This window comes from Photinus pyralis, unplaced genomic scaffold, assembly GCF_008802855.1.
Source record: "Photinus pyralis isolate 1611_PpyrPB1 unplaced genomic scaffold, Ppyr1.3 Ppyr1.4_LG3a, whole genome shotgun sequence".
In the NCBI taxonomy this organism is placed as follows: domain Eukaryota; kingdom Metazoa; phylum Arthropoda; class Insecta; order Coleoptera; family Lampyridae; genus Photinus; species Photinus pyralis.
This window is the reverse complement of record NW_022170509.1, coordinates 16,868,030-16,895,627: the sequence shown is the minus strand read 5'-3', so window position 1 is coordinate 16,895,627 and position 27,598 is coordinate 16,868,030. Positions and strand designations below refer to the sequence as shown.

Sequence of the window (27,598 nt, the reverse complement as noted above, 5' to 3'; positions counted from 1 at the left end):
CAGGCTAGGTGGCAATCGCCACCCCCCCCCCCCCGTGCCAGTCCGCCCCTGGGAAAGTGCACTTATAGTGTTTATATAAGTAGTTGAATGAGTTGCTGAAATTTGCGCCACTGGACATCTAACAATTTTGACGTATTTATATATGATAGGAAATTTTCTTCCCTACATATTTTTCCCCCTTAACATTTTTTCTTAAAAGTTTAAAGTTATTAAGACAAATTTCAAAAAAGGTAGATTTTATCCCACTTAGAGGGTGGTTTTAGGCTAACGGGCTCAACGCTTCGACGCTGGGGTTTCAGAGGGTGTTTAGTTTAGACCCTTATAACAAAGTACTTTGCCAAATGTCAGCTTGTCTCTAATTTGTTGAACGTTACCCATATAAAACGATGGATAGAGCCTTATTTCAAGATTTGATTATATTCTAATGGCATATAGGTATCCGTAGGTTTTCAGTACTTGAGACGCTTCATTCTGGTATCATTGAGATGACAACGACGTCCCATCGCTTAAATTATTGTTAAGCCCGCAATCCACGGTAAAGCAATCAGTGGGCGTAGAAGATCTTTTTTTGTAAGGAATTACAAGTTGTAACACGCAACATATTGATGTGCAATGTTCTCTTGGTTGTAGGTGCCTAATTTCTAATATGGCGGTGTGAGTGAGAGTATCGCGATCCCACGCGTGACGTATGTAAATGCCCGAGGGACCTTTTGCTGACGCCCATGTCCTCCTACTATGAGGGTTTCTCCACTTACAGTATATTACATGAGTGTGTACCTACGCGGGAATTTGACTCAAATAAAGTACGTGTAAAGTTACAGCACAAAAGGTCAAAATGATTTCCCAGAAAACAAATAGTAGGTATCTAATTAATGAAAGGCGGATGTGAATATTGATCGATGAGCAATTGGTTGCGCAAAGCCATTTTGGACGCACTGACGCTGCGTTGTGACGTAATGAAGTCTATACGAATAGTATAGTCCTGGGAGAGTGGTTGTTAGCACTGTCGACGACCGCTTCCCATCACGAGTTGTGCAGCGACGCCAGCAATGGTCCGCGTGGTGTTGGCACCGCACCCGCTGCTGCTGGCCACGGTGGTGGTCGCCGTCTACGCGGCTATTCCACACGCCGTTATGGCGATAGACCTCAGTAGGCTGTATGGACATTTGAATTTTAAACGAAATGGTAAGTTATCTATCTTGGTTATGTAAACATCATTACTTAGGCTGTAGGTACCTAACGTACACTGTATGTAGATATAATGAGCGATCAATAGTGTTGTTTATCATCATCATCATATCGGTCTTGCAAATAGTTTAATGATAATGTGCTTTGCTGAGACATCCTTTGTCATGCATCTTCACATAGGAGCAACTCCACCTAATTTTATACGACCCTAGAGTTAATAGACTCGTTCCAATTCCTCCGTTCTATTACGATTTATTTTTCCCAACGGAATCAATTGTGTCTCGAATTACCTACTATGTTAAGATAGTATGCGAAATCCTCTTGTTTTATGCATGCAATAGAATTTCAAATTCGAAATCTTGCGTGGGTGTGCATAATAGCATAGGCATCCCATGTGGCCATTCCACTTCCCTATACCAACGTAATGAACAGAAATGAACTTGGGATCAGCAATTAACCGATGCAGAATGAGTTCTGTTGCCAATTACTCAACAAGTGTTTTTGAACAGATTTGATTTTCAATTGTTTTCATTGCTCGATATATGTGCCTGATACAGTAATTAATCGCTTTAGTTGGCATGGAAAAGTTGTGTGCATAACTTCATGTGGATATGTAGCAGGGACATAATGTAAACATATTGACGTGCGCTCGCTTCGGAAGTAAAAATATGTAGCTATTGTCAAGTTGCACTGTTTTAAAAAATCAATAACATACAGACAGTAAATGTTTATTCATTTTAGCTTGTATAAGCGTTCTAACTACATATAAAAAGTTTTACTTATTTATTAAATTGCCTCATTGACAGGATGGGTAAACAATATGAAATGCTATATTGCAACAGGTAAAATCCTTCCTCTCTGCAAAAGATTCCAAATCTGAATAACTGATGCAACCGTGCACAATACAGTCTTCTAAGCCTTGCTAATATGGGTAAAGAAAGAGTACAGCAGAGAAGTATACTTGGAATATTTTTCATCGAAGTATGCGCTTTTTTGTTACAACTGATTTGCATGGATTTATTCACTGGAATACTACAAGGGAGCTTGTACCATATTTACTTTTCCGCTATACCGTCTCTTATAAATTATTAAACTATCTTCTCTGATGTTTACAATAATTCAGGCATAAAACACGGTCTGTGGGCAATTACTACCTATTATAACAAAAAGGGAGAACAATGCATGGCTAATATGGAATATCCCAACAATAAATCCGAAATTACCTGGTAATTTTTGTCTGATAAACAATTAAATTTTCGATAATATCAGATTCGTTTGATTACTCACGTTTATTTTCATGAAAAATCTTCAACAATAAAAGACACGATTTTGGCATAATGGCAGAGCTGTAAATCGCAAAAACACGTCGATTTATGGAAAGGAGGGTGGAGGGAGGCGTTTCATGGTAGCACATCCACATCCACTTCAAAACTTTTTAACAAGGCCCGAGGGCTCTATGATCCGGTAACCCTAGAATGTATTTTATATTAATTTTTAACCTAGAATCACGTACCGAGCAAATAAATAAATTAAAAAACACACCCCTGACATGCACAATAGAATGGCTTGATTTGATATTGAACCAAAAACAGCTTCTGAAAATGATGTAACTAGCGTTACTAACAACTTTGATAATACGAGTCCGAAACAGAAGTAATTTTGCAATAAATCAGTACCTATCACGTCCTTTACCCAGCGCAAATGTGCTTACAATTAGGTTGTTAGGGATGTCTAAGTTGTATTTAGATTAGTAATTGTAACGAAAGCCCGATAACGGACTTTTTTAATTGATTTTCTACTTTTTTGTGATTTTATTTGAAAGGTGAAAGGTGGATTGACTTGATTTCTACAGATTATGACTTCTTTCCCGATTTGATCTTACACGTGGTGATGAATTTGAAATAAAAAAGTTTAATTGGAAGGGATGTTGTAACGGCTTAGTTACATTTAGAAACGTCTAAAACCCCACTTGAATAAGATAAAATTGAACCTCTACCACACTAGTGAACATTTTAATATGACCATTTATAATGATATAATGATAATCTTCGACCACATTTCACTAAGACAAAAATTGGAATCAATTCACCCTCCAATCTGGGAATTAAGATCTATAACAATTTACCTCACATAATACGTAATTGTAGGCAATTATCAATCTTTAAAGAAAAATTATTTTTGTTTCTAGTTGACAAATGTCACTATGATATAAGTGAATATTTTACTGGTTAATGTAACTTGTTTGTCGCTATTTAATGTGTAATTTGTTTTTTACTTATATAATATTCAATGTCATTTAAAAATTTTAAGATATTTGTTGACAACTTCCACATAAACTAGTTTGTCTATGGAATAAAATACTATTATTATTATTATTATTATTAATTTGCCCACGGCGGGCTAGCTCAGTAATAAGAATGTTTTTATGCCCCTCACCTTGCGGAAGTTTGGCTCCTCTTAAAACCTGAAATTCCAAATCTAATGCTCTGGTTTAATTGAACTCGAATAAATACGCACATGACACCATTGAATGCTAAACAAAATTATAATGCAACCAAAGGAATGGTATCACTGAAATTTTCCAATCAATAACAAAATACCCAAAATCCGTTGTTTGAATTCGACTCTAATCAATGAATAAAATACAAATCTGTTTCCTGCAAGTAGTTTTCACGGGTCGATTCCTTTAGGAATATTAAAATTACTTCGAACAAAATTCTTTATGCAAATTCCTAAAAATAACCGGCCACTACTTTATGGGTAATATTTTTTCTGGTAACAAAATACCCTTATCTTTTCTGGGAAAATGACGCTTCTTTTAGAAATATCATAATTCTTGCGCCACCCTGGTATACAAAATTTTATGTATTGCTGACGCTGTCCACTCGGCGTCACTCAACTTTAAGCAACTTGCTTATTACTGTTAGCGATCCGCAATCGCAATTGTTCACAAATCCGAATTTGTTTAAATGTTTCTCCATGACGTACTCGAAATTTAGCAAATTTTTTACTACTATGCTGAGACATTTCACACAATAAATGCCCGTTCTGATTCTTGAAATCGCACCACGAATCTTCACACAAACGCGAGGATAACGGGCGATCAAAAATGAGTTGCTTTCGAGTCGCCTTTGAAAGTTCAATTTAAGTATGATTTCCCATGTAAACAAAAGTTCCAAAGGTGACTCGAGAGCAACTCATTTTTGATCGCACAATATTTCTCACAACGCAGCAAACAAATGTCTACTGCGACAATTATTTTTCAACATCAATATTTGTACGTGCTCGCTCCCCAATTTGATACGAGCCCGAGCTCGTAACTTCACTGAGAATTCAATTTCAACGTACCTCACTTTTCTCCCTATGCAAACCTCGCCCGGTAGAAGTTCTGAAACAGGACCAATTTTCTGAACGCAAAAACCTCGACTAGCGTACTTTAAAGGTATAGTAAACCTGCACTTATGCCACCAAATGGAACAAAAGCGTTGCAACCGCGCTTGCTTTCCCTAATACGGTTGTGGTTATCGCTTGTTTTCGCCAGACATACTTTTGTTCATGTTCGCTATGTAGCGGTATATGTGTAAATTTTCCCATGTTTAACAAAATACAAATTCAAAACGTAATTTTTGAGACGGGAAAGCGACCACCTATTACATTGTAAACTAACGTGGATTTTGTTTTTTTAAATTTAGCATATACGTATTTGCAGTGAAATGTTTTAAAGCAAAAGCGCGACAAGTAGATAATTTTTTAGGTGTTCAGAAAATGTCCGCTTTCCTCGAGGTAATTGAACTACAGATTTGTAACTTTGAGCTTGAGTCGGAGGCATAATATTCTGTGTGAAAGGTTAACATTATTTCAAAAGTAAAAATCTAATCGTACACCCAAGAACTACAGTTATCCGATGGTTTCAGGCGTTTATAAGAGCGCATCTTTTAATTTTTCGTTACTTGTTCCACTTTCCTAGTGGGTTTTAAAAAATCATTGAAGCTCCTTTGATCTGCAGATACTAAAAAATGGTTGATATGATGTCACATCTCACATCAATTTTGAAACATGTCGCTTTCTAAGGAACAATAGTTCTTCACGAAAAGTAAAAGTTGCGCTCTTAGGCATCCTACGCCACTGGGTCAAGAGGCAAGTGTTGCAGCGGGTAGTTACATTAAATTAGTTTAATTGCTTTGCAATTTTTAAAATATGGATTGCACCGATCCTCCCAATTATAAAATAGCCTTACCTTCCTAGTCCCAAGGGATTAAATTCATTCCAGTCACACAGGAAATTACGTCTCAATCTGGTCGACAATAAAATCCAAAATTTACTAAATGGTTGAATATTATAACGTTAACTGTAAAAGTGATCATTTCATGGTCTATTTTTAACAATGCAGTGTATTACCCCAAATATTAAAAAGGCGGTGAGTATTTCGGTATATGTAGCAAACAAGGAAAAAGGAATTTTTCTCCGAAATTAGTGTTTTTTCGGCCATAAAAAGAATTTTATTGCCGTTGCTCAAGTCTACGTGTGAATATCCCCAAATATAAAACAGATGCACCTCGAGTACTTCAAGTGAAGTCCACACAAAGCCATCACATTCGACTGGTACTCCAAGGGCAAATTAAAGTACACCCTCCGCGATTGAAATGGTTTACTCTTCTTCTTCGCAGTACTATCACGCCATTTTTTAAAAACCCATTTAACTTCGTTTACAGCCCAACGCAAATTTTATCAACGCCCGCTCGGAGTATTTTTTTGTTTATAAAGGAACAACCCTTAAATTTGAAGGTCAAAACTTTTTTTTGCTTTGCGACGACATTCACGCTCGACTCTTCGTCCCTTTCCCCCTTTTCACCAAAAAGACCGCTAGAAAATCCGAAAATGAACCAACGAAACTCATTTCATTACGCCCAAAGTCGGCGCCTCTCTTTGCGTTTTGCAACCAATCGAAATCTACCATTCCTACCTAGAAGCCGGTTCGCTAGAAAATCGGAAACGGCCTGTGTGCAATGAGACGAATCGTGTTACGTCAGCGGTTTCGATATCACTAACTCCTGCCATCGCGACCCGCCTAGCTGGCACTAGATACTTATTAAAGCGTGACGTAGTTTACACATTCTAATCTAATTTTAAACCTACTCTAGATCGCTATTCGCATAAAGCGGTACAGTACATATGAAGAAATATGCCTCGGTAATTTAACCCAAAATGTTTCAAGCGTAACTCGCCAATATCCTTCATGTCTAAAATCCAATCGCTTGTCTACATAAAATCCAAAAAAACGTAAGAAAATCGAATTAAATAAAATGCGCCAGCGGGCTCACGTTACAGTGTCATCGCATTAAAAGACATTATTTTTTTCTCTAATTAATACAAGTATCAATATTAATTCATTTTTTAATTACTTTTCTTCCATACCGTAGAAATTAGATTTCCTAGGTATTTTGGAAGCGATAGTTACCACAATTTAATATGTGGGTAAATCCCCGCCCCCTCACTATCTAAATTTACGGATTTTTGCCATTTTTTTTCTTATCAAAATTACGAACTTTTTTAGTATTGAGATACTGACAGTTCGTTTTGGTCCTAAACGGTAATGTGAGTAAGGCGAAGGAAAAGTAATCGAATATTTCTCTATAACATGCACTGAAAATGCTGAAACATGAAACATGCCTGATCTATCATAACAAAGAAAGCTAGGCTTACTTAACTATGAAAATTTGATGGAATTTTGTGTTATATACAGGGCCATACGCATTGTCTTGAATATTTTCTGCCCTTCCTGGCCCCTCCTGAAAATCGCAAGCGATTCTTCATATTTTATTTTAACCAAGGAAAGCGATTATTTTCCAACAAATATTGACGACAAAGGGTGCAACAATGAATGGCACATGAAGAAATGTCGATGCTGGTAGAACAAGAAGAAAATGGATGATATTACTTATCGTATTCAGAAATTGCGCCAAAGAGAAAACGATTATAATACCTACACATAGATCGCCTACCACCTCTATGTTATGAGCTTTCTTCTACTCTACCTCGAAAGACGAAAGGGAACTGAGGTACTTTCTGTGTTCGCTCCAAACAATACTTATTTCCATTGTAGCTTTGGGGGTAATCCAAGATGTGTAGAGTTACAATGCCCACCTACTACTTTTGAAGGGTGGGTTTTACACAGTTTTCCCCTCCACTCATCGTAGAGTAATATCACATTTTCTTGTTGAATTTTCGAGATAAGTCATGTAATAAAGGTGCTATTTGCTCATTTGACCCATTTGGTACTATTTTCATGCCTTAAAACTCGTAGCATTAAAAGAGCGAGCCAGGGGTTGCAAATTGTTTTTTTTTTACTGCCATTTCCAATAAACACCCCTATTGTACCGTTTAATGGAGATTTTATTGACTATGTCGTGTCACGCATTAAATTTCTTGAAAGGGTCCAATTTCTTTCTTTCTAATAAATAGCATGATATGGGACAAGGGACGAGGTAACTTTGGTGGCACGAGAAATTTTAAAGAAAGGTATGTTATTGCACTAATTTGCACGCAAGGAATTATAAAAACACATCATCAATTACAAATTGTAAATAGTGACGCTTTGTGTGTGTTTAGTTATAAAACACAATGAAAGTGTTATGTACGGTCATAAAGGTAAAATATCTGCACGCGATCACTGTGGCAATGTATGGGAATAGTCAAGAATGAAACTATTTTAATCTAAAATGAGACATTTATCGGCAAAGGCAATATCGCTACCTCAAATTTATTGTTCCCCATCACTATATTAAATATTCTCTCAATCTCGCCCCTGTGCTGAGGTTTGTTGATTTTTATTTGTAACAAAATGAGTGAAGACATTGGAGATCCTCGATAACGTAAACACGATATACCTGCGATGTAGAAGTAGACATAGGGATTTTCTATAGGAATGTCTACTTTTAAATGATAAAGTCTTCTGAAGCACGCCTAACTTTATGCAACCAAAATAACTAGCTACAACAAATGAAGATCTGCCTGTCATATTAATTAATTTGAATATTGTCGCTTTGACTTCCGTGTTTTATTACTATTTGCAATCAGTATAAATAAAGTTATAATACTTATAAGCAAATGCATTTGCTGGAACGGGGGTTTGCATTAAAATTTAAAGGAGCTAATATCCAGTGATAATCAGCTCTGCATATTCTTTATGTGGTACTTAGACGTAAATGGGCACGGACTTTGGAGTTTTTTACACTATTACACAATAAACCTCTAAATAATATTGCTGTGTGCAATGGTTAGAATTTTATACATCCGGCTCCGGCATAGAAGAAAAATCCCAATATTGATTTAAAATTACTCAAACCGAGAGACTCGGGTGACCTTCCAACAATTCCAAAGATTTTTTACGCAAATACCTACACAAAGCCTGTTTGGACATAATTCCCCTGCACTCGGACAGTCAATAATTAAAAATTAAGAAAATCTTAAGTTACTTTCAGTTATTTTTTCAATAATCCCTGTCTCCAGTATTTAAAGGGACACCACAACCATCATAAGATAAACTCCTTCTACAAGATTTTCAAAAATCACAATTATACTTGATAACGCCAGCCTCGAAGGTCGCCACTTGCGCCAAAAATAACGCCCAATGTATCAAAACACCTTATTTCTTTACAGCGTTAAAACATGTACGTTAATTACATGTCCTCTAATAAAAACTGCTTATCGCAAACGACCAGATGTCTCTACATTTTAACACGCAATTTCACGTTTTACACAATTGCACAAATCTAAATAAACAATTTACAAAAGTGATCCATTTTAAATAAGAATTACGCAATTACAGATTTCTAAAAGGAAAAACAAACACTGAGATACAAATTCAAAAGAAACGAACTAACTCTGTGCTTATTTCGTAAATAATCCTCCAGATGTACAATTAATAAATTGAGATATTGTCATATCCCATCGTCACTTTTGGTGTCTAGACCGAAATAACGATCTACATGACGTCGTTTACACAACAATATCAATAAAATTTACAGATATACGTTTCACTTCTTTTGAAATATTTTAAATTTGTCTGAGCTAAACGTAATAGGAAGGATTATACCTTCTCCTCAAGTGATTTAGATCTCTTTTGCACCTTCATTCATGCTTCACAGTTCACACCTACCTCAATCTTCCATCAAATCACGTACACGCTCTCTTATGTCCATCATCTTTACTTTCCCACACGCCGAGGCGTCGGGAGGTTGTGGGTTCGAATCCCGCTGCCGACTGCTCTGTCTGGGGTTTTGCCAGGGGGTTTTCCTCAAATATACGTAGCTTCGCATAATGGTACCATTATCTTGAAATCTACGAGGCGAATGCCGAAGCAGTACTTTCCCCCTCAGCACCGTAACTCCGTTCCTTCCGTTCCCATCCCTAACTTTCTATCCTTACATTCCCATTCTCTGGCTGAAGAGGCTCTGGCAAGCCTGAGCAGCCCGCGTCCCTGTAGTCAGGGATGTCGGAGGGATAAAACACGATGACATTTTCCTTTTCCTTTTTTCCCATACTATCATATCTCCTTAAAACTTTTTTCACGTCTTCTTCAGGTCTCCTTCATGCTTCTCTCGAAAGTTCACGACTTCCTTAAATTTCCCTTACTCTTCCTTCAGGCTATGATCAGGTACATTTTATCTCTTTCGTTCCTTATATCTTCTTCAGGCCTCTTTCAAGCGTTATTTACCACATTTTATCACCACACCTCCGCCATGCCACGCCAACTGTACCCGCAGATATTCTTTGCGTCACATTCACATCTCCTTTTAGATTGGACAGTACATACAGAACGGAGTAAGTATAAGTTGCCTATTGTCAATCGCCAAATTTGGCCATTTATAATATTAATTTGTGATTGATGGCAGAAACATAAACCTAGACCAATTATAATGCACATTTTCTATCTGTATAAATCAAGTGGCGCAGCGGAAGCTATCTTTTCGCGCTTTTGAGGAAAATTTTTAAGTTGGAACAATTTCCAAAATTGAGATAAGTTCGTAAACTTAATATCCAGGCAATAATGCCAGGAAAATGTATTTCCTTTTGTCTTTTCCACAATATGGCACCCTAACAGCCCTCGACGTTACCCTTAAAAAAAAATTAGTTTAAAACCCCGACGTTATTGTCTAGCTAAAGCATTCACCTTTCACAGGGATATTCGACCGCTTCTTCATCTTCACTCAGAATTCAGATATTGTGGAACGAAATCAAGCGTTTTCGGACAACGGAACAGGTCAAGTGCTTTTTACATCTCCTTCTCCCTCATGCATGCTTTATACGCCTATCAAGCCCAGTATCTCCTTCTCGCCTCCATCACCTTCATGTTTTTTTGCGAACGTTCCTCATGCCTGAAGGCTTTCTTCCGCCAGTGCGTCTCCTTAATGCCTCTTTCACAACACGTCCGATATCTCCTCACGCCTCCATCACTTTCACTATGCGATCTCTTTACGTCTACTTCAGGTATGCTTCACGTCTCCAGAACGCTTCCAGCACTATCTGTTGTCTGACCCTAGGGATCCTCCAAACCAGCACTGCAATCGTGACTAACGCTATACTTACAATTGGCAGTTGGGAAAAATAATTAAGCAGACCCATCTAACTTTCAAGTCAAAACGATGGACGTTTCGCGGTACTTGAATCTGAGTAGCAGTCGGCTCGGACTGGATGGCACGAATTAATTCCTACATTGTGTAATACCTAAGTTGGCTCTTTTATGTGTTGCTATAATACGGAGGTAATTGAATAAAATGCAGAATTTTGTGAGTAAGCAAAAACAAGAATAAAAAAATATATTACGCACACAACAAGGCGATACCAGGAAAACCTTTTAAGGAACAAAAAAACAGGCAGAACCCAGACAAATACACGAAATAAATCAACTACGTCAATAAAATGCATTAGAGAAAAATACACAAATCCAACGTTTCAAAAGGTATCTAGTCAAATGCAGTAAATAAATCAACAAGAATGATATAGGTACAAGAAACGTCATAAATACAAGTGAAAAATACGATAAATCAAATCAAGTACCTACAAAACACATCTCCGATTCAATTTAGACAAAACATAACTCGTAAAACGGTAAATTACATGTACCTACATTAAAAACAAACATCAAAATGGCGTGGCTCTAATAAAATAATGTAAAAGGCATTATCACCCTCACCGTATAACAGACAAACATGATTCACTCACGGTACATAAACAAAAGCTTAAAGTACGCCACGTTTTATTATCAGTATTTTTTGCACAATTTCAATAATAACAAATTGTGACATAAAAGTCAATGTTTAATAGTTAGTACAAAAAAGAATAAAAATAACTCAATAATCTTTATTAAATTATGAAACCGTTATTTTTTTTAAGTTGCTCTTTGCTGCAATAGAATAAAATATAAGTAGTGGGGTTGAGGCGAAATAATCCCTTTATTTATAAATGAAACAAACTCATTGTATAATGAATAACCGTCAGGCGCTTGAGCTTGTATTTTTATAAACACCCTGTATAATCGCTTGAACAAAATGGTTTCAATTTGTTTAGCACTTAAATACAAAAAAAATACGACGCGATTAAACAAAAACGTCCATAAATACCTCCAGTATAGTGTTTGTGCAACAGTTCTAGATGCGTTTTCTTCGCTGCTTTGATGTAGAATGGGTTTGCCTTCGGGACTTGGATATGATTCGGAATGCACGGACCGGCTACAGACTTCTGGGCGTGGCTTCTAATTACGGTGCTCCGCCGTGGAAATTGTCAACTTTGTTTTCTTCGTCCGCGAGATTACACGATGACTCGCTCTTGGCTTAATTTCTTTTTTAGAGACCGCCTAATGGGCCGATTGGCTTAAGATTGCACGACGCGCTCTGTGATTACAACAGACGTACTTTATCTCCTTAATGCTCTTATTTTAATTACAATGACTCGCTTCATTTACCTCATCCTGAATATACACACGTACTGCAGCATAATTAATTTACTCTATTTACATCTGAAATAAAATGCATTTCTGAACGCGCTTGTTACTGTATATTGCTGATTTCCTTACAATGCTTCCTTACAATGGAAGTCTTGTTACATTTCCCTAAAGCATTTTTAAGCTCGGAGGTTTAAAGTCTGTGGTTTTTTAAGGGGTTTGGAACAATGAAAGGGTCGTCTCCTTCATTCACACATTTTCTATTGAGTCCGTCATCTCATGGGTCGACAGTGGGTGCTCTAGGCTCATAATTCAATCCTCAAAGTGATCTTGAGATTTTCCGAGACTTCTACTACCTTGTGCCTCCAGGATCGTAAGTTCCCTTCACTAATCTCAATTTTGTTTTGAATTTTGGGAGCCGTGGTAAGTGGAAGGCCCAGGATCTTAAAAGCCCTAAGCATTTCTGTTATTTTTTTAATTAAAAAAAAGGTCTTTCTAATTTCTACTGAAATGCTCACTCAAACATATTAAAAAAAAATAAGTCAAATAAAACTCAAACATAAGATTAGGGATGATGAGTGATGGTTTAATTTTCACAAGTCAGGACAAAGGAGTTCCCGATCACGAGTAGCTCTCAGCAATAAAGAGCTTGAGATTTCATTTTGCTTACCAAAAGTAATACACTAATCCAATTCAAAACTTAAATTTGTTGTTTTTTTTCAGGAGATGCGTGCCATCCTTATGAACCCTTTAAGTGTCCTGGTGATGGTAATTGCATATCAATTCAGTATTTATGTGATGGGGCGCCCGACTGCCCCGACGGGTACGACGAAGACTCTCGTCTGTGCACAGCTGCGAAACGACCACCCGTAGAGGAAACTGGAAGTTTTTTGAAATCTTTACTTGCCAGTCATGGACCAAATTATCTCGAAAAATTGTTTGGTAGTAAAGCGCGGGACGCTTTAAAGCCACTTGGTGGAGTAGATAAAGTAGCAATTGCATTATCAGGTAATCAAGTATTATAGTTGTTTATTAACGTTTTAACTGTCCACGTTTCAGAATCTCAAACAATAGAAGATTTTGGAGCCGCGCTTCATTTAATGCGATCAGATTTAGAACATTTAAGATCAGTTTTTATGGCAGTGGAGAATGGAGACTTGGGGATGCTCAAGTCTTTGGGGATAAAAGATTCAGAACTGGGGGATGTAAAATTTTTTCTGGAAAAATTAGTTAACACCGGTTTCTTGGACTGAAGTATATCGGACCCTGCTGCTGTATTTTTCGCTCATCCCCAACCACATGCACCTCTAATTAAGGGATTTTATTCTTATCTTCCCTACTAAATGCCCTTTCATTACAGCAGCAGAGTTCGTAGAATCCGTCCCCTTTTCGTCCCTTGGCCATGTATGATCTGCAGCTGTCTCAGCGGATCATCAAAACAAATTATGGTCAGTAACAATCAGACTTACAAGATACATATCAACGGCCCCAATATTTTTTGGGATACTACATATCATTAGTTAATAGTGATTATAACAATTATTATACAAGTCATATCGGGCGAGACCCTAAGACAACCAAGCAGGTTGTTTTACTTTTTGACATAAACTTAGAATTCGATATTCCTTATCTATCTACGTGTTTTTGAATATGTCTCCACAATATGCTAATTTAGCACGTGCATTAAGTGATATTTAAAAAATTGTTAATATTTATATATACAGTGTGATCAGTTATTATCGTACAAGGATTTGACTCCCAGAACAATTAATGCGGCACTGAATGGTGGGAGATCAAAGGCAGCCTTTTGTTTCGTGATAGATGACATATGACACAACGAATATGCTATGCCTCAAGCCCCGCATATCTATTAATTGTCAGAATGATGGATTAGCAACTAGAGGATCGGATTGGTAAGCAACAGTCTAACAGGAATGAACCATCTCAAGGCGTTGCGTATGTAGGGCCTCGCACGCATTCACATATTGCTGCTGCTCCTACTGTGCCGAATGTGATTATTTTCTTGTACATATAACATATAACTCAACATTAATCATCGATTGTTGATTGCTAAACTCGTAGTGCACCGATAACGACCTGACACTAACAACACGACGAGTATTTCAATCGACAATTGGACAAACGTCAATCACATATACATGACAGAAAGCAGGACTGAGTCCAATTGATATAAATATATATACAAATATATTTTTTCGACTAGGTAGTTGTGGAGTTCTTTGTGCCGACATCAAATTATAAATATTTTAATTACCCAATATATGTAAAAAAAAACTTCATAAATACCAACTTAATTTCTTTAAATATAAATAACCACTTAGTAATTTCGTTAATGAATTGAAATTTTTAAATGAAATAAAATATGAAAAATCTGTTGTGCGTACTTTTCTCTACACACCTACCTTTAGTAACATCCATCTACTGTGAAACGAAGCAACACATATATGTGGGTAACCCACACGCCTTCTGCCTCGTAACACCAGCGCAGTTCACGTAACCACTGTACTCCTGACCACTTAGTTATCTGCGACTTGCATGAAAAAATGAAAATCCTACTCCAAAGTGTGTCCAGGAACAGAACTAATCTGATTGACGGAAGTATTTCATTTGGAATCTCCGAAATATGTCCCAAATACATCCTGCAAAGTAGATTTTTAGAAACAGGTCCACCGATATCAAATCAAATCAAATCAAATCAATTTTATTCTCCATTGTAAAAACAATTATAAAAATTTACCTACACTTAACTTTAGGAGAAAATGGTGGGAAAAATTACTCCACCACCGACTTACAATCATTATATGGGGGGTATATCGTCACCGTCAAACCCAACTCCATTTTTATTAATAGTGGTCCCTAAATACTGAAGAGACATCGTTTTTGATATCAACTTCTACAAATAAGAAATCCACAAAATAAAATTGTAATATAGCTTTGGCACAAGTAAGTATATTTACATCTTCATCATTTTCGGTAGTTGACTTCAACAACGTGGGTGACGCCTTACCTGTAAGACACATACATACACAAATGGTATTACATTGGCGATGGGGTTTTAATTGAATCATATAATCAAAACCTACCTAATTACCTTTTTTTGAGTTTATACATCAGCTCAACATTTACGTATTTTTATTCGTTTGCGTTTCAGTGGTAGAACTGATTTTTGGGATTTAGTGAATTTACAGGCATCCTGATTGAACAAAAATAAAACTCACCCTTAAGACTTACTACACGAGTCCCCCCCAAAGGAAGGTCCATTTGTCATGCACCCCATTTACCATTGGAACGACGCCGCACGGCATAAACTTCGCCAACTAACACGCGGAATCTGTTGGCGAGTCAATCACATCAAAATACTTCTAGAACCACCCAATTCATAATTTTTTTTAAACTCAAGCGCAGCTCCATTTGGGTCCCGTATGTATTTTCGTGGTAAATTTTTTTTTTAATTGTCAGACAGTCTGCAGGATTGTTCGCCTCCATTCATACTGTGGTATTGGTTTATTTTCTTACAACCCTGTATATTACTTTTAAAAAAAGAAGGCAATAAAAATAAAACAACTGGTGAAAAATTTGCAGTTGACTTGTAAAAGTTTAATTGTTTATTTAATATAGCACTTAGTCTTACACAAAGTCTATTTGGTACCAACTATCGGACCAAACACTATTGTGATGCTGCATACGAATTTGTTTCACAGCACTCAACATGTACAAAATATAATTCAAAAAGGTTCACCAAATTTGACACAATGACCACCGCAATATTGATATACTAAATGAATAGTGCCTGGTAGCACAAAACGTCTTTCCTTAAATGCAGCGTTAACAAATAAGTTTGCAACATGACACAGATAACAAAAATTTAATAAAAATGGAACAATAATAAATGTTAATCTTCTTTTTTCGAAGAAGCTGGTTTATCACTAGACTCTTCGTTACTGTCAGTATTATTTGCAGACGCATTACTACCTTGATCCCCAGAAAATTGCCTACGTAAATTATCCACAAATGATGGATTATTAATTTGCATCTGCTCGGCCAATTGTTGGCCCCTAAAATAGGCATCATAGCCACATTTTAGACCGATTTTAAGAATAACTTACATAGATAATAGCGCGTCGATATTTGGATTACCGCCTTCATTACCCATCTGCAGTAATCCCGACATCCTACAAAGTTTGAATTAAAATGTTTATATTATGAAAACCTATTTGCAAACTATTGTTTGTTAACAGCTAAATTAGCTGCTACCTACACTAATAGCAAAAATTCTGAAATAGCATACATACACATTACGAATTCCGGGATCATTCAACATCTCCGACGCCATATTTAACAAATTGGGATTCGTCATAAACTGATTGATATCCATGTTACGGTCGCTAGGAACTGAATCTTAAATAAAAATGTGGTTGCAACAGCTTAAATTACAGCCCACTCCAGTTACCTGTGTTAGATGCGAGTTGTTCTTTTACGAGATTAAGATTAGACTGATACATTTCGTTTGTTGGGTCCAACTCCAGCGCTCTTAAATACGCATCTCTGGCATTTGTTAATTTATTCAATCTAGAGTACGCAATCCTGCAATTAAAAAAAGTCACTTAATGTTCGGCCGTTCGGCGGCGATAATTGAGAATTCAAATTAAAATTAAGTATTTGCACTTTGCATTGTAGCTAATAGAATAAATTAGTAACCAAGTAATGCAACGCATAACAAAAGAAACTTCGGCATGACCAAAAAAATAATACATACAGAAAAATTTATAAAATCGCACCTTTTACCATGGTTGGTGAAAATGTGTTAAAAAAAGATGGCGGTTAAAGAAAATGCAATAGCAACATAAAAAGAGGTTTAGATAACCCAGTATTTATTTATTTTTATGTATATTTTTAAGTGAGCGAGGTTTCAGCGGAGGCTCCTCCACTATACATTTACAAATATAGATGCCTGAACCTGGATTCCAACCAGGGACACTTAGTACCACATTACGCCACTGCGCCACACAATCAATCATTTTTGAATCATTAGTCAAATGGATAAAAAGTGGCACCAAAACGAAATAGTATATTGAAATACAAGTGTTACAATGCGACCTATTGTAATACGACTATCTTGTGGCACGAGTGGCGTAGCGAAGCGGAGCCACGAGTGTCCACAGGATAGGAGTATTACAATAAAGCATTGTAATACGTGTTTTTCATACTATTTTTTCTATTTCGGGGTTTTAATTTAATTAAAAAGTAATTATGAAAAACTACAGGAAACTTTAGAATTAATATGTCTTAAGTTGGCAACACCATTTACGTTGACAAATTTTAAGTTGGCAGCGCAGATAAACACAACTAAAGTGACCATTCGTCCGTCATTAGGACGGATTGTCCGTTTTTTAAACTTATCGTCCGACATTATAGTATGTCCGGCAAAATGTCCTGCATTTAAGGGATCAAAGAAAAAATAATATAGCTTCACAAAACAAAAGGAAAAGAACAACTTTCATTTTTCGCGGAATCTAACGAGCAGGCGGTTCGTACGCGTTTACCTTGACTACTATACTTTAGAGGTGAGAGGGCGGGGTGGGGCGGTGGGGTATCGGTACGGCAAGTACGATGCGTTCATGGTTCATTACTTGTGTGGCTTTCCAAGCGCAAAAACACGTGCGATTTCATTTTTATGCTAAATTAACCAATTGAAGTGAAAAAACGAAGATTAGTTTAATTGGTCTTCTTCCTCTGGTTAACAATTAAGTAAGTACTAACGTTACGATAGTAATAGAAGCAATTATCAAATATTTTTCATAAATTTGTAGATTAATATGGGCCCAAAACTAAAAAGAATGTGCAAATTTTCCGACGATATAGGAAAAGAATACCCATTCATAAAAAAATCAAAATTGGATTCCGAAGTATATTGTGAAAAATGTAAGAGTGTGTTTTCTATCGAGTATGGAGGTAAACGTGACATAACAAGGCATTTAGGGTCGGAGAAACACAAAAACGTTTTGCTTTCCCTTGCTTCTTCAAGCCAAGTCACCAATTATTTCAGAAGGGAGGAGTTCGGTTCAAGTGAAAAAAAAATAGCATTATCTGAGGCAGTATTTTCATTCCATACAGTGGTTCATAATCAGACGTTTAGATCGATGGATTGTACGACCAAGATAATCCAACATTTGTTCGAAAAAAAATTTGCTTGTCGAAGAACTAAAACCGAAGCAATAATAAAGAAAGTCATTGCACCTTTTGCTGCTTCTGAGCTCACAAATGATTTAGAGTCTTTAGATTATGTATCCATTTTTTCAGATGCTTCAAATCATAAAGATTAAAGCTTTTCCCGACACTAGTTCGTTATTTTAAGAAGGATACGGGCGTTGTTGTAAAACTTTTGGATTTTGTTTCACTTCCTGGGGAAACATCAGAAATGATTTCAAACTTAATTATAAACATTTTAACGACCCACAACTTAACAAATAAATTAGTAGCTTATTGTGCAGACAATGCAAATACAAATTTCGGTGGAATTTCGAGAAAGGGGGAAAATAATGTTTTTAATAGGGTAAAAAAACACTTAAATCGAAATTTATTTGGTGTAGGATGCACAGCTCATATAATGCATAATGCCATCCAAACCGCTGCCGATTTACTTCCCATGGATATTGAAAGCATAATTGTTAAAATATATTCTCACTTCTATATATACACTGTGCAAACAGAAAGTTTAAAGGAATTTTGCATGGAAGCTGAAGTAGAATACAAAAGATTGTTAGGATACAGTAAGACTAGGTGGCTTGCTTTACTTCCAGCGGTGGAACGCATTTTAAAATTGTTTATTCCTCTAAAATCCTACTTTTTATCAATTGACAAGTGTCCAAAAGCAATTGAAACATTTTTTAATAATGCAACATCAGAACTTTGGTTGCTATTTTTACAAAATCAAGCTGCACTTTTTTCAGAAAGTGTAAAAAAAATTGAGGGTAACACTACCACTTTAATAGAAACCTTTCAAGAAGTAGCGAATTTGAAAATTAAATTGAGTGAAAGAATTGCGGAAGGATTTATTCCTTTAATGGTGAGGAGCAAATTCAACCAATTACACGAAAGTGGAGAAATGAACGAGATTTGGTTTAAATCGCATATTAAAAACTTCTATGTTAATTGTCTCACATACCTTAATAACTGGTCTGGTCATCTTGATATCGCCGAAAATTTCATATGGGTAACTCTCACTCGACCCATCGAATGGAAAAACGTACAATCTACATATGAGTTCCTTAATAGCAACTTTCCCACGAACCAGATTAGAGAAGATAATTTATTTGACGAAACCACATTCTTGAGGGAATATGTAACTCCAGAAAAAATTTCAACTTGGAAATCAAATTCAACATCAATTGATTTAAAATGGGTTGAAGTATTTACGTATTTCTGCTCAGAAGATGTGCCTTGTATGAACTTGCAAAAAATTATACAATTCTGCTTGTGTTTTCCAGGGACAAACGCTTCAACAGAACGGGTGTTCTCGATCATAAATAAATTGTGGACGGAAGAAAAAACTCAATTAACAATAGACACACTGAAATGCATACTTACTGTCAAATGTAATATGCAGTTATCTTGTGAAGATTTTATTAATAAAATAAAAGATGATAGTGATTTTCTTAAAAAAGTTCACTCTGCTGAAAAATATTTATAAAATAAACTGTCAATATATGTTTGTTTAGTTAGGTAAAGTAAAGTTGTAGGTACCTATTTAAGTATACTTATTGTTTTTGAAATGGAAATAAAATTTTATAACGCTTACTTGTCCGTCATTGACTTATTTTAAATATGGTCACTTTAAACACAACACAGACATATTCTGTGCACAGACCATTTGGAAACTTTAAATTCCGTGAATGTGTCATTTTTTATTCGTAGATAAATTTATTTATGGTGGATGTGTAAACTGCTGATTTGTAATGTATTAAGTTCTTCGTGTACCAAAAACCAAGGAAAACACATAAATTTTACGTAATTTGATTTCACATCGTATGATTTGACATTGACGTCTTGGCGAACTGCCAACTTAGAGATGAAAAGTTACCAAAAACAATGTTACAATGGAACTCATTGAAACACTGTTTTTGCCGAAAACAGTTGCACAAAATTCTCATTGTAACACCGAAATAGAAAAATTTACTTGGGAAAATATGGCGATATACTCAGTTACGGAGTACATGCCTGGTGTCCACTACTATAGCAATTTTGAATCATGTGCAAAGTTGAATGTTCCTTGCATGTATAAGGGCTATGCGGTACGCCTCCATTGGAACTGCTTTGAAAGCAACTTTTTGAGTCGAAGCTATGAGATTGGTAGATAAAGAACAACCACTGTCGCATTCAGGGAGAGTGTCTCAAGATAAAGCCTGTGCATTTTACTCATATAAGTTTAAGCTTATCAAATCATCAATGTTTAAATTTAAATATTTTGTGGCCTTAAAGCTCAAGTTGATTCCGCTGGCAATATCCACATGTGGATATTCATTATTTTTTTATATCATCCACTGATACATATTGTGCATTTAGAATGTTTTTTCCTGTAGTTCTCTACAAAACGTCTTTATCTTTATATTACTTAAAAAAGTATGGACATGAACATGCTTCATAAGTGACAATCTTTTGTTTAGACAGCGTGAGTTTGCCTACGACTCGCCACGCACCACTCCCGTGAGAAATACCCCGAATCTGATGCATGGTGAGACAAGCCTCTCCCTGAGCCGCCAATACCCACGAGGCAGCAATGGAAGAGCGGCTCCAATTTCCCGCCTACTTTTGTTGCTGTACGCTTTTTCTCACGCATTTCACAGTACAGGGTAATTTCTGTATACTTCTATTAATTGAATGCTTTTATTTAGATCCATTTTGATGCGCGTCTAAACACAAACTGGTTTACACTGCGCCAATCGTTCATGGGAGTCTCCTTTGATGCGCGTTCGAGACCGACCGGCTGTTCGCTGGTGGTGCACCTCGTAATTCGCGCTCCGCGACGGTTTACACTGCACAAGAATTGACTGGCGAGGCAAACTCGCGCTGTCCAAAAGCGCCTTTAACACACGGTGGATTCATGTTGGACAATAGATATGTACTTACAGGAACACCAACTTTTATGCATAAAGACCCTAGAAACTAAACTAGAATTGAAGCAAATTTTTAAAATTGACGTGAGTAGTTTGGAACCTTGCTACAACAAAAATTTCAAATTTTATTGTCATAAACCTAGGGCTCAATAGCATTATACAATGTGTCCAGATTTTGATACTTACCATTAATATCTGTTGTTAGAAGACATAGAAAGAAGCTTGAATCAGCAGTCATTACTTCTATCAAAGAGTACCCATAATAAGAGATTCAACGGCATAGAGAATAGCGTTGCATATGTATTGTGTGTTGCCTAACAAATTTTACTGCTTTTTCTCAATTTTATTGGCGTACGCTACGCCTAAGGGGCTATTCCAAGGCAACTACTTGTTTAGAAGTTTATAAATATCATTGCAGAAATTCCAGCGTTGCCAAATGTTTACTGTTTGCTTGTACTTATTTAGGTATCTATTATTCCTTGAAATGTATGATGTTTAGAGATATGTTATTCCATTCTACGCTTATGGCACAATTTATTAAGGTCCGAACGCTTGTTGGTTTGATTCATAGGTGCGAAGATATGTTCTTCGTGTAACAATAAGCCGTTTTTTGAGCGGTAAATAATAGATTTTTTAGTGTGTATTGTGTATTCCCAGTAAGCGCGAGTAATAAGCTCGCTTTGATTACGTCTCTGCCCTTTGTACACACTGTTCGTCGCCCTACCATGGACGGACGTATGGAAAAGTCGACCAAACTAGATCGTTTAGTTAGAGGAAGTAGTCTAACGAACGATATTTACCTCCAACTTGCGCGGAAATAAACGAACATTTTTTTTAAAAAAAGGCCAATAGACGTTTTATAGCATTTATTGTACAAATAATAAGATAATGAAAGATTCCCGGAAAAAAATGTTGCAATCACTTTTTAATTTTTGCCGGCCAAACTATAAACAATATAATAAATCCAAAATAAACTGCCTCAGCCCTCAATTGGATTATAGTTGTGATCGAATGGTTCAAATCAGTTAAAAATGTGAACTGTGGACCAACGCAACCTCTGACGCAACCCCACCTCTTTAAAAATGGTTTCTTTGCGATAACTGAAAAACTACTTGACCGATTTGGACCATATTTTTTACCAGTCGATGTGACTAATGTCCCCTTTAATCTCATTACATTTCAGTCCGATCGACCCACGCATTCCGGATATATTTAAACGCTCCAGAAACCCTATATTTGGAGTGGAAGCCAATGTTGTTGTCAAAAATGAGAACATACACTGCATTATTAATCGTTTAGATGGATGAATCACTAGCAGTACGCGGTGGCTCAAGTTGAGCGGCAAATTTAAATACATATACTTATGTGTTTTTTCCGCTACTAGCCAATGGTGATTGAAAAACATGTGTACGACGCTTAGTTGCTAGGAGATCGATGCGCGCTAGTGCTGCAGCTTAAAATGCGGGTCGAGAGTATTTTTTTTATTGAATTGTTTAATTGAGAATAACGTGTAAATATTTAATTAAATTTATTCGACGGGTGCAGGTTTATTAATTTATTATTTAACTGCACTATATATTTTGACTGATTATTGGATTAGACTGATGTTTTTTTTTCTGAGGACATAAGGATTATTGCATTGTAATGATTGATTGTTAATGATTAAACAACTCAGCGTATGTACGCATCTATACAAAATTAAAGCAAACAAAATTTCCTGTAAAATAATCGCTATGCTCATCATAAAATCCAATTTTATTTTAATTTGACTGTAGTAGACGATCTAAAAAGGATGGATAACAAATTTAATTTACATTTTTACAATTGTACCTGTTATTGGTTATTAAATTAAATAGTAATTACTGTCTATTCAATAGACGCCAACTAAACAGGAAAATACCAATGTAATTAACAATAGGTACTGAATCGTTGCTGATTTCTTTTATACTTAAGTAATGTTTTCTAATTATATCATGCCCAATTTTATACAGCCAATAAGAAAGAAAATTAAATGTGACAACCGCGCAAAAATTTTAAACCGAAATTCTATAAAGAATTCTGTAAATTTTCAATACGCGCCAATATTTAAAGAGGCGGTTAGTTCTGGCTTCCTCTACGCGAGGGCCCGCTTTTGGAATCCTAGCGGGCGAGTTCTGATAGCCAACATGCGTTTATACCATTGCGCTGTATCTCTTATTATGGGTACTCTTTGCTTCTATTCTTCTACGTGCTGAGCTTTCAAGAAAAAAAAATATCAAGAAAAAACGCACATTTTGGGACTTCAGGGAACCTCACTCCCAAATGTATTGGACACAATGTTTGTTTTGGCCCCTCATTACTCAATATTTACCTGTACATCTTGTAGAATGAACAATTTCTCAGCCTTTCAAACAGGGGCGGCTCTCTATAAAGAGCCAAGGAGCCATGGCACCACCTCAAGAAATCAGCTAATGATCAATTCTTAAAATATAATTAACAATTAATAATTGTGTTCACTAGACTCTAGAGCATATTGTGTTTTAAAACTTAAAACAAAAAAAAAAGAAATGATTTAATAAATTAGATACCAAGAATTCAAATGGTGCTTATTGTGGACTGCAAATACGGTCGAGCCGTGCCAAATCTAAACTGGCTCGTACTTTCCTACAAGTGTGGACTTCCGCGGGGAGTAGAGGGGTGGGAGGAGCGAAACCGCAGTAGCGTTTTATACGTACAACTTGAGCCACCAGAAGTTTGGCTCATAAGCACAATTGAATATTGTGTACGTGTATTACTATGCTTTGCGCTGTTTTCCGTGTTTCATTCTTGATAAGTCAAACACATTTTTTTACTTTACACTTACCGGACTAATTGTTACGTAAAATGCATAAAATAAATATTTATCCATGCATTCTCTGGAAGATAAACTTTAAATAAAGCAATACCGGACTTAAATATTGTTTACAAACAAAATGTGTCTAAATCTTCTAATTCTAAAGAATTGTAAGACACGACCATAGCGATAAATCCGAAAATGAAGGAGTATTCAAAGAATTAATAAATTTCAGTACTTGTTTAGTATAGATAAAGATTTGAATAGTGTTGAAAAGTGATAGTAGGGGCCTCATTAATAAAACTGCAAATAAAATTGATGCTATTGTTTATAGATAAGGTTAAAGCCATGGAAACGGATACTTCAAAAAATCGTGAAAAAAGTAACACTTTCCATACGATTATTGGTAAAAAAATTCCGCTAATTCTCATCTAAAACTACACAAAATGAATTACTGAAATGCAGGCTTTAAGTATATCATGAAGGGGCTAAACTTGTTTCCGTCACTGTAGGTGAAACTACAAAGGTGTCTCACCAACTCCAGCTTCCAGCCAGTAGACAGATTTTGGAATGTTGTAGATAAATATTAGAATTATTCTCTAAATCTAAACAACTGAAATAATATGGAAACAAAAATTTGTAACTAGTAAAATAATGGGGAGGGGCGAACAATTTGGCACTACCTTCAACGCAGCTTACGAGCCGCCACTGCTTTCAAAGCACCTCTATAGCCAACATAAATCCATCCAGATATGGTAATTAACATTCCATCTCTGACAAAACGTCCCCAGAGACGCCTGCACAAACTTTCACTTTTACCATCAAATACAAGTAAAGGAATGTTCAGTATGTGGCAATATTATGCTTCTTGTGAGTATGGAATATATATAACTACAGCTTCGAATGATGTGCTTCATGCCCCCTATAGCCTCCTTACGGAACTAAATAAATGGTTAACAACTCTTCCATTTATCTTTATAAATTCACATAAAAGCCAACAGCGCCCTATGGTGGTGTACCCTGTAAGCGTTATTTCCCATATAAAACCTTTTTCTTCATGCCTATCCTATTTGTAGCACATAATGGCATTTCTCAAGAATGTCAGTACCTACATATATCAAATAACAATGACCTAGAGATCCTATAGCACGCAGGCGCAAAGGGCCTAGAAAAAGTTGATGCACAAGCTAAACCCTCACACCCACAATCTACTTATATGACAAAATTTTGCACAGGTTTACCATGCTCTCCAGAAGCCAAACCCATGTACAAAAGATAGTCCTGAAAACTTAATTACAACAAATGTGGGATTTTGCTTCTGATGCTCAAAAAGTGTCATTCAGTGCTCAAAGGCTTTTGCTTAAATTAACTTTGAAGATAATGACCATGAGTTATTAAGTCAAAATGACACTAAAACCTTCAATGTAAAAGGTGGGTTTGATCCCTACCAAAAACAGAGCTATTATTCGTACCCTAAACGTCCATACGCCTTTCCGTAAGTCGGATCTAATTTCACAGCACACTCACAGTCTTCAACAACATATTCGTTAAGATCTAATCGACTATATGCAGCAGCTCGGTTACTGTAATAAACCGCATTATCTGGGTTTATACATATTGCCCTAAAACAAATAGGTAAGTACGATGAAATTAGCCCAAAAAGAACTTACTCAGTATATTTCTCAATTGCTTCTCTAAACAGTCCTTGTCGCATTAAATCGTTACCTTCGTTTTTGTATGTCTCCGCCTCCGCAATGGACTCTCCAGTTAGTGTCTACGAAATATTAATAATAAAAATGCCAATTATATCTCTTCCGTTACCTCCTTTTTGTTAGCTTGAAGACTTTGCGTGAATACATTAAACAGGTTTACGCATCCTGACTGACTCTCGCTATTATAATTCACTTCAAAAGCCGTTTCAATACATTGAATAGCCACCTCTAAGGATTCTTTCTTATCGGGGTCACTGTTTTGTGCTTCCTCCTGCAGGAAGCTCAGCATGGATAGGATCAAACTTCTTTTGGTTTTATCGAGAGTACACACGTCCTAAACATAAATGGGATATAAGGTTAGATCGCTAGACGAATTTACACTGTATGATTTATAATGTTGAACTTACCGGTTGTTGCATATTGAACATAAAATATATAGAAATTTAATATTAAAAACAGAACACGACGTAAATATTTAAACTTATCACGCTAGCACAACAAACTTAAAAGAAAAAACTGTGTGCAAGAAGCTTAGAGATTCTTTCATAGTCTAAGGCAAGAAGTCTCAAAAATTCTCACTTCTGATTGGTCCATTTTCCTTCACGTGATTTGCTGTTTTCATAGGCAGTGACGGACTGATCATTTCAACCGGCCCGAGTGTGACTTGCGGAACGTGGATAAATAAAAAATAAATGGATTCTTTATAGTAATTAAACGAGACACAAATTATTAGTGTACACCTAAAGGGATTTCTGGCCTCAACTAACAGTGCCAAAACCCCTTTTTTTGTGTAAATTATAAAGAAGCGGCAGCGTTTCTCCATCAAAAAAAATTAAAATATGCAAATTACTCCAATTTATGTTTACGGACAGTTCTACCCTTCATGGCAATCTAATGGCAGGTCTCATCGAAAGGAATTGACTTCTACAAAGCTATAATTGCCTTCCGTAATTCCTTTTCGAAATTTGCGGGTGTGGGGGCGATTGGTTTTATCTTTCAAGGTACTCCAATTAAAAATCTCAACGAAGGGAACTGTTACCCCTCATCAAAATTAAGGGGTAGGAGGTCAGACACTGGGCTTTATTCCTCACGGTACCCTAAAGAAAAGTCCCAACGAAAAGAATTTACTTCTACCCACTATCCCTTATCCCCCACGACCTACTATATTGGGGTCGGTTACAATTTCCATACCTTTTTGTAACGGGTACAACTGGTATTATCCATAATGGTATTCTTAATTAAAAGTCTCAACAGCAGGAATTAATTCCTACCGCCCGTTATAAATGATGAGTATGCGCATAACATGATCTTGAAATTTAGACAGTACAGGCGTAGACCTCCTCATTTGTTTACTGTTGATCCTAAAATGTGGACAATATAGCTTCCTAATAAAAGCAATTAGCTAATCCAGGGTTCGCAACTGATTTTAGCAAAAAAATAGAGACTTGGTGTCTAATTACATATTTAAAAATAGAGACCATTTAGAGACCTTCGAGAACCAATTTCCATACAAAATTAAGCAAAAAATATTTATTTTGTAATAGATGAGATACATAAACGGCAATATACCTAAACAAGTATAAATTGTGCACAACTCTTGTGAGGATAAAACGCATTTTTTTAACCCAAATAACTTTTTTTTGACATCACCAATGGATATATTCCTTGCAGACGTCCCAATGGCCCTTTGTGAGTACCCTCTTCCGACAATCCGTTCTCGAGGTATAAGGGAATATACCCGATCGCGATAAGAGGTCGAGGAGGAGGGCTATGGTTGGTAAAAATTAAGTCCTTTCGTTGAGACCTTTCA

The 27,598-nt window shown here is 36.3% G+C and overlaps 2 protein-coding genes and 1 long non-coding RNA gene across 3 annotated transcripts; 2 read left to right on the top strand and 1 right to left on the bottom strand.

Annotated features, from left to right (window-relative positions):
- The first annotated feature begins 708 nt into the window (after positions 1 to 708).
- LOC116165942 (IDLSRF-like peptide) lies at positions 709 to 14,501 on the top strand. The gene is made up of 3 exons (XM_031480713.1): positions 709 to 1,185; positions 12,854 to 13,138; positions 13,190 to 14,501. Exons 1-3 carry the CDS (start codon positions 1,050 to 1,052, stop codon positions 13,381 to 13,383), a joined length of 615 nt encoding a protein of 204 aa, XP_031336573.1. The 5' UTR covers positions 709 to 1,049; the 3' UTR covers positions 13,384 to 14,501.
- A 1,218-nt stretch (positions 14,502 to 15,719) lies between these two features.
- LOC116165809 (small glutamine-rich tetratricopeptide repeat-containing protein alpha) lies at positions 15,720 to 26,330 on the bottom strand. Its single transcript, XM_031480501.1, has 8 exons — positions 26,196 to 26,330; positions 25,898 to 26,122; positions 25,747 to 25,850; positions 25,549 to 25,698; positions 16,602 to 16,735; positions 16,444 to 16,549; positions 16,258 to 16,323; positions 15,720 to 16,206 (listed from the first exon to the last, which is right to left on the bottom strand). The coding sequence occupies exons 1-8, from the start codon at positions 26,214 to 26,216 to the stop codon at positions 16,044 to 16,046; spliced, it is 969 nt and encodes a 322-aa protein (XP_031336361.1). The 5' UTR covers positions 26,217 to 26,330; the 3' UTR covers positions 15,720 to 16,043.
- On the top strand, positions 17,754 to 18,032 carry LOC116165810. The gene is made up of 2 exons (XR_004144192.1): positions 17,754 to 17,899; positions 17,962 to 18,032. It is a non-coding gene; the product is annotated as an uncharacterized LOC116165810 (long non-coding RNA).
- Positions 26,331 to 27,598: the final 1,268 nt, after the last annotated feature.

Excerpts from the sequence above, each read along its gene's own strand:
- LOC116165942 (XM_031480713.1), top strand. The coding sequence starts at position 1,050 with ATGGTCCGCGTGGTGTTGGCACCGCACCCGCTGCTGCTGGCCACGGTG. Across the intron at positions 1,186-12,853 it reads TTTGAATTTTAAACGAAATG|GAGATGCGTGCCATCCTTAT; the intron begins GTAAGTTATCTA and ends GTTTTTTTTCAG. Across the intron at positions 13,139-13,189 it reads AGTAGCAATTGCATTATCAG|AATCTCAAACAATAGAAGAT; the intron begins GTAATCAAGTAT and ends TCCACGTTTCAG.
- LOC116165809 (XM_031480501.1), bottom strand. The coding sequence starts at position 26,216 with ATGTTCAATATGCAACAACCG. Across the intron at positions 16,324-16,443 it reads GATCCCGGAATTCGTAATGT|GATGTCGGGATTACTGCAGA; the intron begins GTATGTATGCTA and ends CAAACTTTGTAG. Across the intron at positions 16,207-16,257 it reads ATCGACGCGCTATTATCTAT|GGGCCAACAATTGGCCGAGC; the intron begins GTAAGTTATTCT and ends TGCCTATTTTAG.